The sequence below is a fragment of the Coregonus clupeaformis genome, chromosome 20, assembly GCF_020615455.1.
Source record: "Coregonus clupeaformis isolate EN_2021a chromosome 20, ASM2061545v1, whole genome shotgun sequence".
NCBI lineage: Eukaryota > Metazoa > Chordata > Actinopteri > Salmoniformes > Salmonidae > Coregonus > Coregonus clupeaformis.
In genome coordinates this window covers 11,085,397-11,101,738 of record NC_059211.1, presented here as the reverse complement: position 1 = coordinate 11,101,738, position 16,342 = coordinate 11,085,397, and the positions used below count along the sequence as shown (strand labels likewise).

General features: G+C 42.6%; 1 protein-coding gene across 2 annotated transcripts in view; it reads right to left on the bottom strand.

Annotated features, from left to right (window-relative positions):
* negr1 (neuronal growth regulator 1) overlaps nt 1-16,342 on the bottom strand; it is a 441,422-nt gene that overhangs the window by 147,890 nt on the left and 277,190 nt on the right. For both annotated transcript variants that reach the window (XM_045205313.1, XM_041839104.2), the window contains exon 4: nt 121-252. In XM_045205313.1, coding sequence (XP_045061248.1) covers nt 121-252 — 132 coding nt within the window. The remainder of the gene's footprint in view (nt 1-120; nt 253-16,342) is intronic.

Below are 16,342 nucleotides of genomic sequence, written 5' to 3'. Positions count from 1 at the left end.
GCCGATCTGACTAGATGGCTCATAAAGAGATCTGGGTCATTGTCAATGGACAGTACACATTGATATAGTTGAGAATCTGCTTTGGCAGCCATATTGTAGCAAGGACAGAGATGTACTTACATTTGACTATGACTTTCATCGTCTTGGTGTCAGGAGAGGCGATGTCATTCATTGCACTGCATTCGTAGTCCCCTGCTTGGTCCCGCGTGATACCGGTGATGTTTAGATATTCTCCACTGTCATACTTCCTGGCTAAAAATAAGAGGAAAAAATATATAAATTTAGTTGTGTTAAAGCCTGATTTTAAAATGGACTAAATTGAGATTTTGTGTCACTGATCTACACACAATACCCCACAATGTCAAAGTGGAATTATGTTTTTAGAAAGTTTTACAAATCAATAAAACAATAGATAAACCCCTTTGTTATGGCACACCTAAATAAGAGTAAACATTTGCTTAACAGGTCACATATTAAGTTGCATGAACTCACTCTGTGTGCAATATTGATTTTTGAATGACTACATCATTGCTGTACCCCACACATACAATTATCTATAATGTCCCTCAGTCGAGCAGTAAACAGGAAGTGCATATTCAACCACAAAGACCAGGGAGGTTTTCCAATGCCTCACAAAGAAGGGCAGCATTAGAACTGTAAAAAAGCAGACATTGAAAATCCCTTTGAGCATGGTGAAGTTATTAATTACACTTTGGATGGTGTATCAATAAACCCAGTCACAACAAAGATACATGCGTCCTTCCTAATTCAGTTGCCGGAGAGGAAGGAAACCACCCAGGGATTTCATCATGAGGCCAAGGTTAAAACAGTTACAGTTTAATGGCTGTGATAGGAGAAAACTGAGGATGGATCAACATTGTGATTACTCCACAATACTAACCAAAATGACAGAGTGAAAAGAAGGAAGTTTGTATAGAATAAAACATATTCCAAAACATGCATACTGTTTGCAATAAGGTACTAGAGTAATACTGCAAAAAATTTGGAAAGAAATGTACTTTTTGTCCTGAATACAAAGCGTAATGTTTGGGGCAAATCCAACACAACATATCACTGACTACCAACTCAACATAATTGTCTGCATCAATTCCAATCCCCTGTATATATTTTTTGTAATTATATATATATATATATATATATATATATATATATATATATATACAGTGGAAAGAACAAGTATTTGAAACACTGCCAATTTTGCAGGTTTTCCTACTTACAAAGCATGTAGAGGTCTGTAATTGTTATCATAGGTACACTTCAACTGTGAGAGACGGAATCTAAAACAAAAATCCAGAAAAACACATTGTATGATTTTAAAGTAATTAATTTGCATTTTATTGCATTACATAAGTATTTGATACATCATAAAAGCAGAACTTAATATTTGGTACAGAAACCTTTGTTTGCAATTACAGACATCATACGTTTCCTGTAGGTCTTGACCAGGTTTGCACACACTGCAGCAGGGATTTTGGCCCACTGCTCCATAAAGACCTTCTCCTTCAAACTTTGCTTTTGTCAAATAATCCTCCATTTGCAGCAATTACAGCCTTGCATACATTTGGCATTCTAGTTGTCAATTTGTTGAGGTAATCTGAAGAGATTTCACCCCATGCTTCCTGAAGCACCTCCCACAAATTGGATTGGCTTGATGGGCACTTCTTACGTACCATACGGTCAAACTGCTCCCACAACAGCTCAATAGTGTTGAGATCCGGTGACTGTGCTGAACACTCCATTATAGACAGAATACCAGCTGACTGCTTCTTCCCTAAATTGTTCTTGCATAGTTTGGAGCTGTGCTTTTGGTCATTGTCCTGTTGTAGGAAAAAATTGGCTCCAATCAAGCGCCGTCCACAGGGTATGGCATGGTGTTGAAAAATGGAGTGATAGCCTTCCTTCTTCAAGATCCCTTTTACCCTGTACAAATCTCCCACTTTACCACCACCAAAGCACCCCCAGACCATCACATTGCCTCCACCATGCTTGACATATGGCATCAAGCACTCCTCCAGCATATTTTCATTTGTTCTGTGTCTCACAAATGTTCTTCTTTGTGATCCGAACACCTCTAACTTCGATTTGTCTGTCCATAACACTTTTTTCCAATCTTCCCCTTTCCAGTGTCTTTGTTCTTTTGCCCATCTTAATATTTTATTTGTATTGGCAATTCTGAGATATGGCTTTTTCTTTGCAACTCTGCCTAGAAGGTCAGCATCCCGGAGTCACCTCTTCACTGTTGACGTTGAGACTAGTGTTTTGCGGGTACTATTTAATGAAGCTGCCAGTTGAGAACCTGTGAGGCGTCTGTTTCTCAAACTAGACACTCTAATGTATTTGTCCTCTTGCTCAGTTGTGCACCGGGGCCTCCCTCTCCTCTTTCTATTCTGGTTAGAGCCAGTCTGCGCTGTTCTGTGAAGGGAGTAGTACACAGCGTTGTACGAGATATTCAGTTTCTTGGCAATTTCTCGCATGGAATAGCCTTCATTTCTCAGAACAAGAATAGACTGACGAGTTTCAGAAGAAAGTTATTTGTTTCTGGCCATTTTGAGCCTGTAATCGAACCCACAATTGCTGATGCTCCAGATACTCAACTAGTCTCAAGAAGGCCAATTTTATTGTTTCTTTAATCAGCACAACAGTTTTCAGCTGTGCTAACATAATTACAAAAGGGTTTTCTAATGATCAATTAGCCTTTTAAAATGATAAACTTGGATTAGCAAACACAACGTGCCATTGGAACACAGGACTGATGGTTGCTGATAATGGGCCTCTGTACGCCTATGTAGATATTCCATTAAAAATCAGCCGTTTCCAGCTACAATAGCCATTTACAACATTAACAATGTCTACACTGTATTTCTGATCAATATGATGTTATTTGAATGGACAAAAAAATTGCCTTTCTTTCGAAAACAAGGACATTTCTAAGTGTCCTCAAACTATTGAACGGTAGTGTATATATATATATATATAGTGAGGGAAAAAAGTATTTGACCCCCTCTCAATCAGAAAGATTTCTGGCTCCCCGGTGTCTTTTATACAGGTAACACTCTTAAAGGGAGTGCTCCTAATCTCAGCTTGTTACCTGTATAAAAGACACCTGTCCACAGAAGCAATCAATCAATCAGATTCCAAAATCTCCACCATGGCCAAGACTAAAGAGCTCTCCAAGGATGTCAGGGACAAGATTGGAGACCTACACAAGGCTGGAATGGGCTACAAGACCATCGCCAAGCAGCTTGGTGAGAAGGTGACAACAGTTGGTGCGATTATTCGCAAATGGAAGAAACACAAAATAACTGTCAATCTCCCTCGGCCTGGGGCTCCATGCAAGATCTCACCTTGTGGAGTTGCAATGATCATGAGAATGGTGAGGAATCAGCCCAGAACTACACGGGAGGATCTTGTCAATGATCTCAAGGCAGCTGGGACCATAGTCACCAAGAAAACAATTGGTAACACACTACGCCGTGAAGGACTTAAATCCTGCAGCGCCCGCATGGTCCCCCTGCTCAAGAAAGCACATATACAGGGTCGTCTGAATCATTCAGATGTTCATTGGCAAACTTCAGAGGAGAACTGGGTGAAAGTGTTATGGTCTGATGAGACCAAAATGGAGCTCTTTGGCATCAACTCAACTCGCCGTGTTTGGAGGAGGAGGAATGCTGCCTATGATCCCAAGAACACCATCCCCACCGTCAAACACGGAGGTGGAAACATTATGCTTTGGGGGTGTTTTTCTGCTAAGGGGACAGGACAACTTCACTGCATCAAAGGGACGATGGACGGGGCCATGTACCGTCAAATCTTGGGTGAGAACCTCATTCCCTCAGCCAGGGCATTGAAAATGGGTTGTTGACATTAACCTGGATCCACAACATATGTACAGTTAGCTAACATGTAACTAATGGGTTGGATATTCGTTCCAGAAAGTTGTCATACATACACTGCGTGGATTTATTGGGGTTGTTTATCAAATGCGGTTTGTTCCTCCCTCACAGCTAGACAGTCGGTACTGTACTTAGCTAGCTAGTTACAGTACAGTTAGCTAGCTAACATGTGTTAGTACAGTTAGATAGCTAACATGTAATGTAACTAATGGGTTGGATATTCACCCCAGATATGTCATACATACACTGCGTAGATTTATCGTGTTGTTGTTTATCAAACGCGGTCTGTTGACGCAGAGCACAAATGGAGCAAGCTATATGTTTGAATTTACCTTGTTGTCATCTGCCCCTGTGGTACTGCTGGTTTGGGCTACCTCTTCCAATTGACTTTGGGGATCCTGAAGTATGTCTCCAGGACTCTGGGGTCAAAATGTGCTCAAAAGATTTCATGACCTGTGACACCAAAGTGGCGTGCTCATCATCATCATCATCATCGTTGTCCTCCGGCAGAGGAATTGTTGCCAAAATAAACTGCCCTCGGTCCCACTCGTTGCAGCACAGCGATTATTCTTCTGTTGGCATTGCGGCACAACAACCGCACAGACACCACCAATCACTATTTGCACTCCTCGGTGGGGCTAGTTGCTTGCTGAGCTGCACGCTGTTGTTCCTCTCTCTGAGCACATCGTCGCTGTAATCCGGCTCGAAGAGGTCCGGTCGGGTGTCACGCTCTAACATAATATTGTCAAACACTTCATCCTCATCCTCCAAATCTGACAGTGGAATGTCCTGTACATTTGTCATTTTGATAGCGAAAAACAAACAATTAGGTAGCCAGTAGCCAGGAAGTTAGCCCAGAAGTTTGATGTCTATGAACAACAGTGAGGACCAACCTCATTTGTATAAACCGCCCGGGCAAGGGTGGAACCACTGGGCAGCACCACACAATGCACCCTGGACTGAAGAGGCTGAAAAATAGGAGAAATGTGTTGGACCCTCTGTTAAATTACACATTTCTCGAGGTAGGAATATCTAATAAATGATCAATGGCTAATTCGAGAGAAGACAACCTACCGCATTTCGACATTGGCCAGTATTGAAATCTGACATGTATGATAAACGTTTTTGCGATCTAGAAGTAATCTTCCTATTAACTTCCTGAATAGTGAGAGTGGCTTTATCGCAATGCTACGTCCTACCGGACGGATTTCTGACTGTGTGAATGGCAAGAGCTCATGATATACATGAAATGACCCCGGCAATCGATAGAACATCGCTCAGAGGTGCCCAAATAACATTCAAAATGGGTGAATCTTTCCTTTAATAAATTAAAATGGGCTTCCTTTATAGCAGTGTTTCCCAACCCTGGTCCTCCAGTACCCCCAACAGTACAGCGTTTCGTTGTAGCCCTTGACAAACACACCTCATTCAATTCATTGAGGGCTTGATGATTAGTTGACAAGTTGAATCAGGTGTGCTTGTTCCGGCCTTCTCGCCACTGCCGCTCCTCATCTCATCATTCCATTTGTTTTGTCTTGTTTATTACACACACCTGGTTCATATCCCCTCATCAGCACCTGTATAAGTGTTCCCTCTGCCCCCTTGTCTTTGTGTGTGATTGTTTATTGTGGAGGATAGAGAAGCTCGGTGGATCTCCTTGTTTTTTGTATCGGCGGGACTTTTCCCCGTGTGCCTTGTTGTTTCCAGTGCGCTTGTTTTGCGCACTGGAGTGTTTTGACGCATTACTGCGTAACTCTGTATTTCGGAATAAATCCTGTTATTCTGTGAATTACCCTCCTGCACCTGACTCCTTCGAAATTACTCATCACAGTTGCCTGTAAACAAAAATATGGCAATGTTTTTAAGAAGCCAATTCATAGTTCCATTTTTACCACATTATTGCCGGGAGAAGCCTTTTATATCTCCCGTGCACATGTCGACAAGTTTAGGAGGGGAAGTCATGAGCCGATGTGGGTGGAAGCCTATTTTAACAAATTCTTTGAATATACACCATCAAAGAAATTCATTATTATTTTGTTTAGGCATGGCCCAGGAAGATTAATAAAATGTATTTTCAAAAGAATAGAATAGCACATTTTGAGTTGAATTGTGTTTCTGGTCTGTGCAGCCTAGGCAACATGGCTGTGCCATGCACACAAATCCTATTGTTATTTTGTTAATTGAACAAACAAGACACACTTTCCCTGATCAGAGTCAACACACATATTTTATAGTAGGGTATGAATATAATGAAATATAACAATAAAATACAAATAATATTTTTCCCACACAACTTGCGTCACGGGAACATGTGGAACCGCTGTCATACAACAAAAAGTGATCTTTTGAAACAGTATGCAAGGCGTAGGGTCTTACATTGAGAGCAATGTTAACTCAATTCTTGGTGGGCACTGAGCAAATTTTAGGTCTTCTGAGCGGAAACTTGAATGTTGTGAGAATTCTGTGAAGTGCGTTTACAGTGAACACCGAGGCTGTACCCGTACAGTTTTAGACAGTAGCCAATAGGCTATTGTGGCTATTTGAACATAACGTAGGCCTAGTGGCCTACCAACAAAACCAATGGAGCAAATCCCCAAACATTTTCACATGTAACTAGCCTTTGATTTCTATGATATAGCATCCAATAGCCTATATGTGCTGTTCAATGCAGGTAAAAAAATATATATATCACATACAGGTCCATTGGCACTCAACAATTTTTTGCCTGGTTGAACAATACCACGTGAAGGTCCTCCACTGAGAACTTCATTGAGAGAACACACTGACAGTGTGTGTTGAGAGGTATTCGGAAGCTTCAGAGGAGACCCTCACACCTGAGGGAGATGTCACTCCAAACAAATTAAAGAAATCATAGCGAGGTTAATTTTCATATTCAGTGTGGTCACAGTAAGCAATTTCCCACATTGTGTAGGGAGCACGGAGTGCATTTCCTCCAGGGCTGCAACACACAGATAGCAAGAGCACCACAGAGGAATCCATTATAGCACAGGCTGAATTTTTACATCCATTTATCCTTTTAACTCTTGAAAATAGAGTACTACCTACGCAGTGGCTTTCTCAGCGGCTCCCCTCTAGGCCTGCTCAAGGTACGGGCCAGAACCCTTTTCCTTTCACACTGTGTCTCTTGACACATCAACCTTCAGAGTTTATTGTCAATCTGGAACATTAACATCTAGCCGGGACTCGATTAATACAGCGGATCCAAAACCCACTGAGTCACACCTGACTGAGAACCCCACCTTTGTGATGTGTAGGATTATTTTATAGTTACATTTTGTATTCAAATGTATAGCCACATGTGACTAGGAAAAATAGATGTCCATACATACTATAGATGGGATTAAAAGCATTTCACATACGGTGTCCATATTAGGACGCTCTCAGTCTCAGTAAGAATTGCATCGTTGTCAGGAGTTAAGTCGTTCTCAGTAAGAGTTGCATCATTAACAGTAGGAGTTAACTCGATCTCAGTAAGAATTGAGTTATTTGGCAGGTTTCTATTGACCCGGGCTTATTCGACAAAAGCAATGTCGCAAAAAAATTATTGCGACATGTGTAATGGAAACGGCAGATATGAGACATTTTCTAAAGATAAAAAATATATAAACTGTGTTTTTTTAATACATTATGATTGCCAAATACTTTTAAAAGGTATGCGGGGCACATGTCATCACGTTAACTATAAGCTCCACTCTACATTTAATTCTAAATGCATACTGCTTGCAAAAGAAAACATTTTCAACTACAACAGTTTATTTGCAGGACTGTCCTGACTTTCAAGAATGCCTGAATTGCTTCGCCTTGGTTTTCTGGTTGGCTGGCAAGTTTCACTATCCAATGATTATATTCACCATGGCATGGATTAGCCTAGGCAGCCGATCCGTGGCAATATGTTGGCACATGAGAATTACTAGAATATGGCAAATATTAGTTAATTATTGCATTCTATCCATGCTGGCTTTCGCACCCTACCTGAGACATGAAACAGATACAGTTGAAGTCGGAAGTTTACATACACTTATTAGGTTGGAGTCATTAAAACTCATTTTTCAACCACTCCACAAATGTCTTGTTAACAAACTATAGTTTTGGCAAGTCGGTTAGGACATCTACTTTGTGCATAACACAAGTAAGTTTTCCAACAATTGTTTACAGACAGATTATTTCACTTATAATTCACTGTATCACAATTCCAGTGGTCAGAAGTTTACATACACTAAATTGACTGTGCCTTTAAACAGCTTGGAAAATTCCAGAAAATGATGTCATGGCTTTAGAAGCTTCTAATAGGCTAATTTACATCATTTGAGTCAATTGGAGGTATACCTGTGGATGTTTTATTTATTTTATTTCACCTTTATTTAACCAGGTAGGCCAGTTGAGAACAAGTTCTCATTTACAACTGCGACCTGGCCAAGATAAAGCAAAGCAGTGCGATAAAAACAACAACACAGAGTTACACATGGGATAAACAAAAACATACAGTTAATAACACAATAGAAAATATATATACAGTGTGTGCAAATGTAGTAAGTTATGGAGGTAAGGCAATAAATATGACATAGTGCAAAAAAATTACAATTTAGTATTAACACTGGAGTGATAGGTGTGCAGAAGATGATGTGCAAATAGAGATACTGGGGTGCAAATGAGCAAAATAAATAACAATATGGGGATGAGGTAGTTGGGTGGGCTAATTACAGATGGGCTGTGTGCATGTGCAGTGATCGGTAAACTGCTCTGACAACTGATGCTTAAAGTTAGTGAGGGAGATAAGAGTCTCCAGCTTCAGAGATCTTTGCAGTTTGTTCCAGTCATTAGCAGCAGAGAACTGGAAGGAGTGGCGGCCAAAGGAGGTGTTGGCTTTGGGGATGACCAGTGAGATATACCTGGTGAATGTGCATACTACGGGTGGGTGTTGCTATGGTGACCAATGAGCTAAGATAAGGCAGGGATTTTCCTAGCAGTGATTTATAGATGACCTGGAGCCAGTGGGTTTGGTGACAAATATGTAGTGAGGGCCAGCCAACAAGAGCGTACAGGTCACAATGGTGGGTAGTATATGGGGCTTTGGTGACAAAACGGATGGCACTGTGATAGACTACATCCAATTTGCTGAGTAGAGTGTTGGAGGCTATTTTGTAAATGACATCGCTGAAGTCAAGGATCGGTAGGATAGTCAGTTTTATGAGGGCATGTTTGGCAGCATGAGTGAAGGAGGCTTTGTTGCAAAATAGGAAGCCGATTCTAGATTTAACTTTGGATTGGAGATGCTTAATGTGAGTCTGGAAGGAGAGTTTACGGTCTAACCAGACACCTACGTATTCTCACAAATTCAGTCAGACCCGCCGAGAGTAGTGATTCTAGTCGGGTGGGCGGGTGCAAGCAGCGTTCGATTGAAGAGCATGCATTTAGTTTTACTAGCGTTTAAGAGCAGTTGGAGGCTACGGAAGGAGTGTTATATGGCATTGAAGCTCGTTTTGAGGTTTGTTAACATAGTGTCCAATGAAGGGCCAGATGTATACAAAATGGTGTCGTCTGCGTAGAGGTGGATCTGAGAGTCACAAGTTGGGCAAGTTGCCAGGTGGAAAGCATGGCCAGCCGTAGCAAAATGCTTATTCAAATTCTCGATTATCGTAGATTTATCGGTGGTGACAGTGTTTGGTAGCCTCAGTGCAGTGGGCAGCTGGGAGGAGGTGCTCTTAATCTCCATGGACTTTACAGTGTCCCAAAACGTTTGGGAGTTAGTGCTACAGGATGCAAATTTCTGTTTGAAAAAGCTAGCCTTTGCTTTCCTAACTGATTGTCTATATTGGTTCCTGACTTCCCTGAAAAGTTGCATATCACGGGGGTTGATCGATGCTAATGCAGAACGCCACAGGATGTTTTTGTACTGGTCAAGGGCAGTCAAGTCTGGGGTGAACCAGGGGCTATATCTGTTCTTAGTTCTGCATTTTTTGAATGGGACATGCTTATGGAGAGGAAATAACTTTTAAAGAACAACCAGGCATCCTCTACTGACTGAATGAGGTCAATATCCATCCAGGATACCCGGGCCAGGTCAATTAGAAAGGCCTGCTCGATGAAGTGTTTTAGGGAGTGTTTGACAGTGATGAGGGGTTGTCGTTTGACAGCGGACCCGTTACGGACGCAGGCAATGAGGCAGTGGTCGTTGAGATCCTGGTTGAAGACAGCGGAGGTGTATATAGAGGGTAAATTAGTCAGGATGATATCTATGAGGGTGCCCGTGTTTACAGATTTAGGGTTGCTCCTGGTAGGTTCCTTGATAATTTGTGTGAGATTGAGGGCATCTAGTTTAGATTGTAGGACGGCCAGGGTGTTAAGCATATCCCAGTTTAGGTCACCAAGCAGTACAAACTCTGAGGATAGATGGGGGGCAATCAATTCACATATGGTGTCCAGGGCACAGCTGGGGGTTGAGGGGGGGATGTAGCAAGCGGCAACAGTGATAGACTTATTTCCGGAAAGGTGGATTTTTAGAAGTAGAAGCTCAAACTGTTTGGGCACAGACCTGGATAGTATGATAGAGCTCAGCAGGCTCTCTCTACAGTAGATTCCAACTCCGCCCCCTTCGGCAGTTCTATCTAGACGGAACATTTTGTAGTTGGGGATGGACATTTCTGAATTTTTGGTGGCCTTCCTAAGCCAGGATTCAAAAACTACTAGAACATCAGGGTTGGCGGAGTGTGCTAACACAGCGAATAATTCAAACTTAGGGAGGAGGCTTCTGATGTTAACATGCAAGAAACCAAGGTGTTTACAGTTACAGAAGTCAACAAATGATAGTGCCTGGGGAGTAGGAGTAATACTGGGGGCTACAGGGCCTGGGTTAACCTCTACATCACCAGAGGAACAGAGAAGTAGAATAAGGATACGGCTAAAGGCTTTAAGAACTGGTCTTCTAGTGCGTTGGGTACAGATAATAAAAGGAGCATATTTCCGAGCGTTGTAGAATAGATTCAGGGCATTATGTACAGACAAGGATATGGAAGGATATGAGTACAGTGGAGGTAAACTCCGGGAGCAGTTCGATGGCTGCTACGGCACAGGCGAGCAGGAGGCATGGCTGTTGATTGCGTGTGCTAGCGGGCCGGGGCTAGCAGATGGATCTTCGTGGTCGGGAAGCCTGTTGAAACCACATCAGACGATTACATCGGCAGACCAGTCGTGATGGATCGGCGGGGCTCCGTGTCGACACTAGGAGGTCCCGTCCGGTTGACAGAGAGGTAGATAGCCGGGAGATGGGTCTGACTCGAGGCTAGCTCAAGGCTAACTGGTGCTAGCTTCGGGACAGTGGTGATTAGCCAACGACAACATCCATTTGGTTGCAGCTAGCTAGTTGCAATGATCCGGTGTTAAGGTCCAGTGATTCAGTGATTCCGGCCGAAAATCCGATATGTTCTGGGTCAATAGTGCACTGTGCAGATTGTGCAGACTGGCCGATAATTGTCCAGGCTAGAGCTGGCTGGTAGGTAGATAGTGCAGGCCACGGACAATGGTGAAAACTGCTAACGGTGGCTAATAGCAAGTAGCTAGCTAGCTGGCTAGTTTCAGCCGGAGGTTCTGGATAAAAAGGTATAAGAAATAATAGAATCCGTTCCACATTGGGTGAGGCGGGATGCAGGAAAGTATATTTAGTTGAAGGATGTATTTCAAGGCCTACCTTCAAACTCAGTGCCTCTTTGCTTGACATCATGAGGAAATCAAAAGAAATCAGCCAAAAAATTGTAGACCTCCAACAAGTCTGGTTCATCCTTGGGAGCAATTTCCAAACACCTGATGGTAGCACATTCATCTGTACAAACAATAGTACGCAAGTATAAACACCATGGGACCACGCAGCCGTCATACCGCTCAGGAAGGAGACACGTTCTGTCTCCTAGAGATTAACGTACTTTGGTGCGAAAAGTGCAAATCAATCCCAGAACAACAGCAAAGGACCTTGTAAAGATTCTGGAGGAAACAGCTACAAAAGTAAAGTGCTATGAAAAAGTATTTGCCGCCTTTCTAATTTTCTCTACTTTTGCATATTTGTGACATGGTTCCAGTAATGCATGGCAAAAACCAAAATCTGCATTCCACAGTAAGAACATCATACCAAAGGTCAAGCATGGTGGTGGTGGTGTGATGGTTTGGGGATGCTTTGCTGCCTCAGGACCTGGACGACTTGCCTTAATAGAAGGAACCATGAATTCTGCTCTGTATCAGATAATTCTACAGGAGAATGTCAAACCATCCGTCTGTGAGCTGAAGCTGAAGCGCAGCTGGGTCATGCAGCAAGACAATGATCCAAAACACACAATCAAGTCTACATGAAAATTGCTAAAAAATCAACAAAATGGAAGTTTTGGAATGGCCTAGTCAAAGTCCAGACCTAATCCCAATTGAGATGTTGTGGCAGGACTTGAAACGAGCAGTTCATGCTTGAAACCCCACAAGTCACTGAGTTAAAGCAGTTCTGCATGGAAGAGTGTGCCAAAATTCCTCCACAGCGACGTGAGAGACTGATCAACAACTACAGGAAGGATTTGGTTGGAGTCATTGCAGCTAAAGGTGGCACAACCAGTTATTTAGTGTAAGGGGGCAATTACTTTTTCACACAGGGGAATTGGGTGTTGCATAACTTTGTTTATAAAATAAATGAAATAAATATGTAATTGTTGTGTTACTTGTTCACTTATGTTCCCTTTATCTAATATTAGGTTTTGGTTGAAGTTCTGATAACAATCAGTATCACAAATATGCAAAAGTAGAGAAAATTAGAAAGGGGGAAAATACTTTTCCATAGCACTGTATCTATATCCACAGTAAAATGAGTCCTATATCGATATAACCTGAAAGGCTGCTCAGCAAGGAAGAAGCCACTGCTCCAAAACCGCCATAAAAAAGCCAGACTACGGTTTGCAACTGCACATGGGAAAAATATTGTACTTTTTGGAGAAATATCCTCTGGTCAGATGAAACAAAAATAGAACTGTTTGGCCATAATGACCATCATTATGTTTGGAGGAAAAAGGGGGCACTTGCAAGCCGAAGAACACCATCCCAACTGTGAAGCACGGGGGTGGCAGCATCATGCTGTGGGGGTGCTTTGCTGCACAAAATAGATGCCGCCACGAGGAAGGAAATGTATGTGGATATACTGAAGCAACATCTCAAGACATCAGTCAGGAAGTTAAAGATTGGTCGCAAATGGGTCTTCCAAATGGACAATGACCCCAAGCATACTTCCAAAGTTGTGGCAAAATGGCTTAAGGACAACAAAGGCAAGGTATTGGAGTGGCCATCACAAAGCCCTGACCTCAATCCTATATAAAATTTGTGGGCAGAACTGAAAAAGCGTGTGCGAGCAAGGAGGCCTACAAACCTGACTTAGTTACACCAGCTCTGTCAGGAGGAATGGACCAAGATTCACCCAACTTATTGTGGGAAGCTTGTGGAAGGCTACCCGAAATGTTTGACCCAAGTCAAACAATTTAAAGGCAATGCTACCAAATACTAATTGAGTGTATGTAAACTTCTGTCCCACTGGGAATGTGATGAAAGAAATAAAAGCTTAAATAAATAATTCTCTCTACTATTATTCAGACATTTCACATTATTACAATAAAGTGGTGATCCTAACTGACCTAAGACAGGGAATTTTTACTAGGATTAAATGTCAGGAATTGTGAAAAACTGAGTTTAAATGTATTTGGCTAAGGTGTATGTACATTTCCGACTTTAACTGTAGGTGGGAGGGCACACAGGCTGTCACCCATTTATTAATGCACAATTTGCCTAAGTGGGTAATGGAAACACTTCAACCACTACATTTTTTTTTTTTTAGGTGTGACGTCATTACGTCCAGCTGTTTTTATTGACGAAAGATAGTTAAATGGAAATGCACCCTAGTAGGTAATTATCGCAACTATTTTCTATGCGAACTTTCTAAATGTCAACAAAAAATAATTGGACAAGTTAATGGAAACATAGCTAGAATCAGTAGCAGTTGAGTCAGGAGTTGCATCGATCTCAGTAAGAGTTGAGTGAATCTCAGTAGGAGTTGAGTCAGTGTCAGTAGGTGTTGCATCAGCCTCAGTAGGAATTTACTCAAATACTCTTCTAGATCCCATTAATTCTTTCCTCCTATCCTACATCCCTTAATTCATCCTTTTCTTGCTTCCTTTCCTTTCCTGCTTTCCTACATTCCTTCACTCCTATCCTAACTCTGTTTCCTTCCCTCCTGTTCCCTCCCCTCTTTTGCTTTCCTAGCTGCCTTTCTTCCTATAATTTCCTCCTTTCCTAGCTTCTTTTCCTAAATCCCTTTCCTTTTCCTTTCATTTCCTAGCTTTTCCTTTTCTCTTTTCCCTTCCTAGTTATTTTACTCTTATACATTCTAAGCTTCCTTTCCTTCTTCATTTCCTAGTTCCCTTTCCTCCTTTCCTAGAGTCATTTCCTCCTTTCCTAGTTTCCTATCCTAAATCCCTTATGCAAGGGACATTTAAATGTGTTAACCCTCGCAAGGCTGCCGGCCCAGACGGCATTCCTAGCCGCGTCCTCAGAGCATGTACAGACCAGCTGGCTGGTGTGTTTACGGACATATTTAATCTCTCCCTATCCCAGTCTGCTGTCCGCACATGCTTCAAGATGGCCACCATTGTTTCTGTACCCAAGAATGCAAAGGTAACTGAACTAAATGACTGTTATCATGAAGTGCTTTGAGAGACTAGTCAAGGATCATATCACCTCCACCTTACCTGTCACCCTAGACCCACTTCAATTTGCTTACCACCCCAATAGGTCCACAGATGATGTGATCGCCATCACACTACCCTATCCCATCTGGACAAGAGGAATACCTATGTAAGAATACTGTTCACTGACTATAGCTCAGCATTCAACACCATAGTACCCTCCAAGCTCATCATCAAGCTTGAGGCCTGGGTCTCAACCCCGCCCTGTGCAATTGGGTCCTGGACTTCCTGAAGGGCCGCCCCCAGGTGGTGAAGGTAGGAAACAACATCTCCACTTTGCTGATCCTCAACACTGTGGCCCCACAAGGGTGTGTGCTCAGCCCCCTCCTGTACTCCCTGGTCACCCATGACTGCGTAGCCATGCACGCCTCCAACTCATTCATCAAGTTTGCAGACAACACAACAGTAGTAGGCTTGCCTACCAACAACAATGAATCAGCCTACAGGGAGGAGGTGAGGGCTCTCGGAGTGTGGTGTCAGGAAAATAACCTCTCACTCAATGTCAACAAAACAAAGGAGATGATCGTGGACTTCACAAAACAGCAGAGGGAGTACCCCCCTATCCACATCGACGGGACAGCAGTGGAGAAGGTGGAAAGTTTTAAGTTCCTCGGCGTACATATCACTGACAAACTGAAATGGTCCACCCACACAGACAGTGTGGTGAAGAAGACACACTCTTCAACATCAGGAGGCTGAAGAAATTTGGCCTGTCACCTAAAACCCTCACAAACTTTTACAGATGCACAATTGAGAGCATCCTGTCGGGCTGTATCACCACCTAGTACGGCAACTGCACCGCCCACAACCGCAGGGCTCTCCAGATGGTGGTGCGGTCTGCACAACGCATCACCGGGGGCAAACTAGCTGCCCTCCAGGACACCTACAGCACCCGATGTCACAGGAAGGCCAAAAAGATAATCAAGGACAAGTATCACCCGAGCCACTGCCTGTTCAACCCGCTATCATCCAGAAGGCGAGGTCAGTACAGGTGCATCAAAGCTGGGACAGAGAGACTGAAAAACAGCTTCTATCTCAAGGCCATTAGACTGTTAAACAGCCATCACTAGCACAGAGAGGCTGCTGCCTACATACAGACTTTAATAAATGGAACACTAGTCCCTTTAAATGGAACTCTAGTCCCTTTAATAATGCCACTTTAATATTGTTTACATATCTTGCATTACCCATCTCATATGTACAGGGAGGGAAAAAAGTATTTGATCCCCTGCTAATTTTGTACATTTGCCCACTGACAAAGAAATTATCAGTCTATAATTTTAATGGTATGTTTATTTGAACAGTGAGAGACAGAACAACAACAACAAAATCCAGAAAAACGCATGTCAAAAATGTTATAAATTGATTTGCATTTTAATGGTGTCTTTTATACAGGTACCGAGCTGTGATTAGGAGCACACTCTTAAAGGGAGTGCTCCTAATCTAAGATTGTTACCTGTATAAGAGACACCTGTCCACAGAAGCAATCAATCAATCAGATTCCAAACTCTCCACCATGGCCAAGACCAAAGAGCTCTCCACGGATGTCAGGGACAAGATTGTAGACCTACACAAGGCTAGAATGGGCTACAAGACCATCGCCAAGCAGCTTGGTGAGAAGGTGACAACAGTTGGTGCGATTATTCGCAA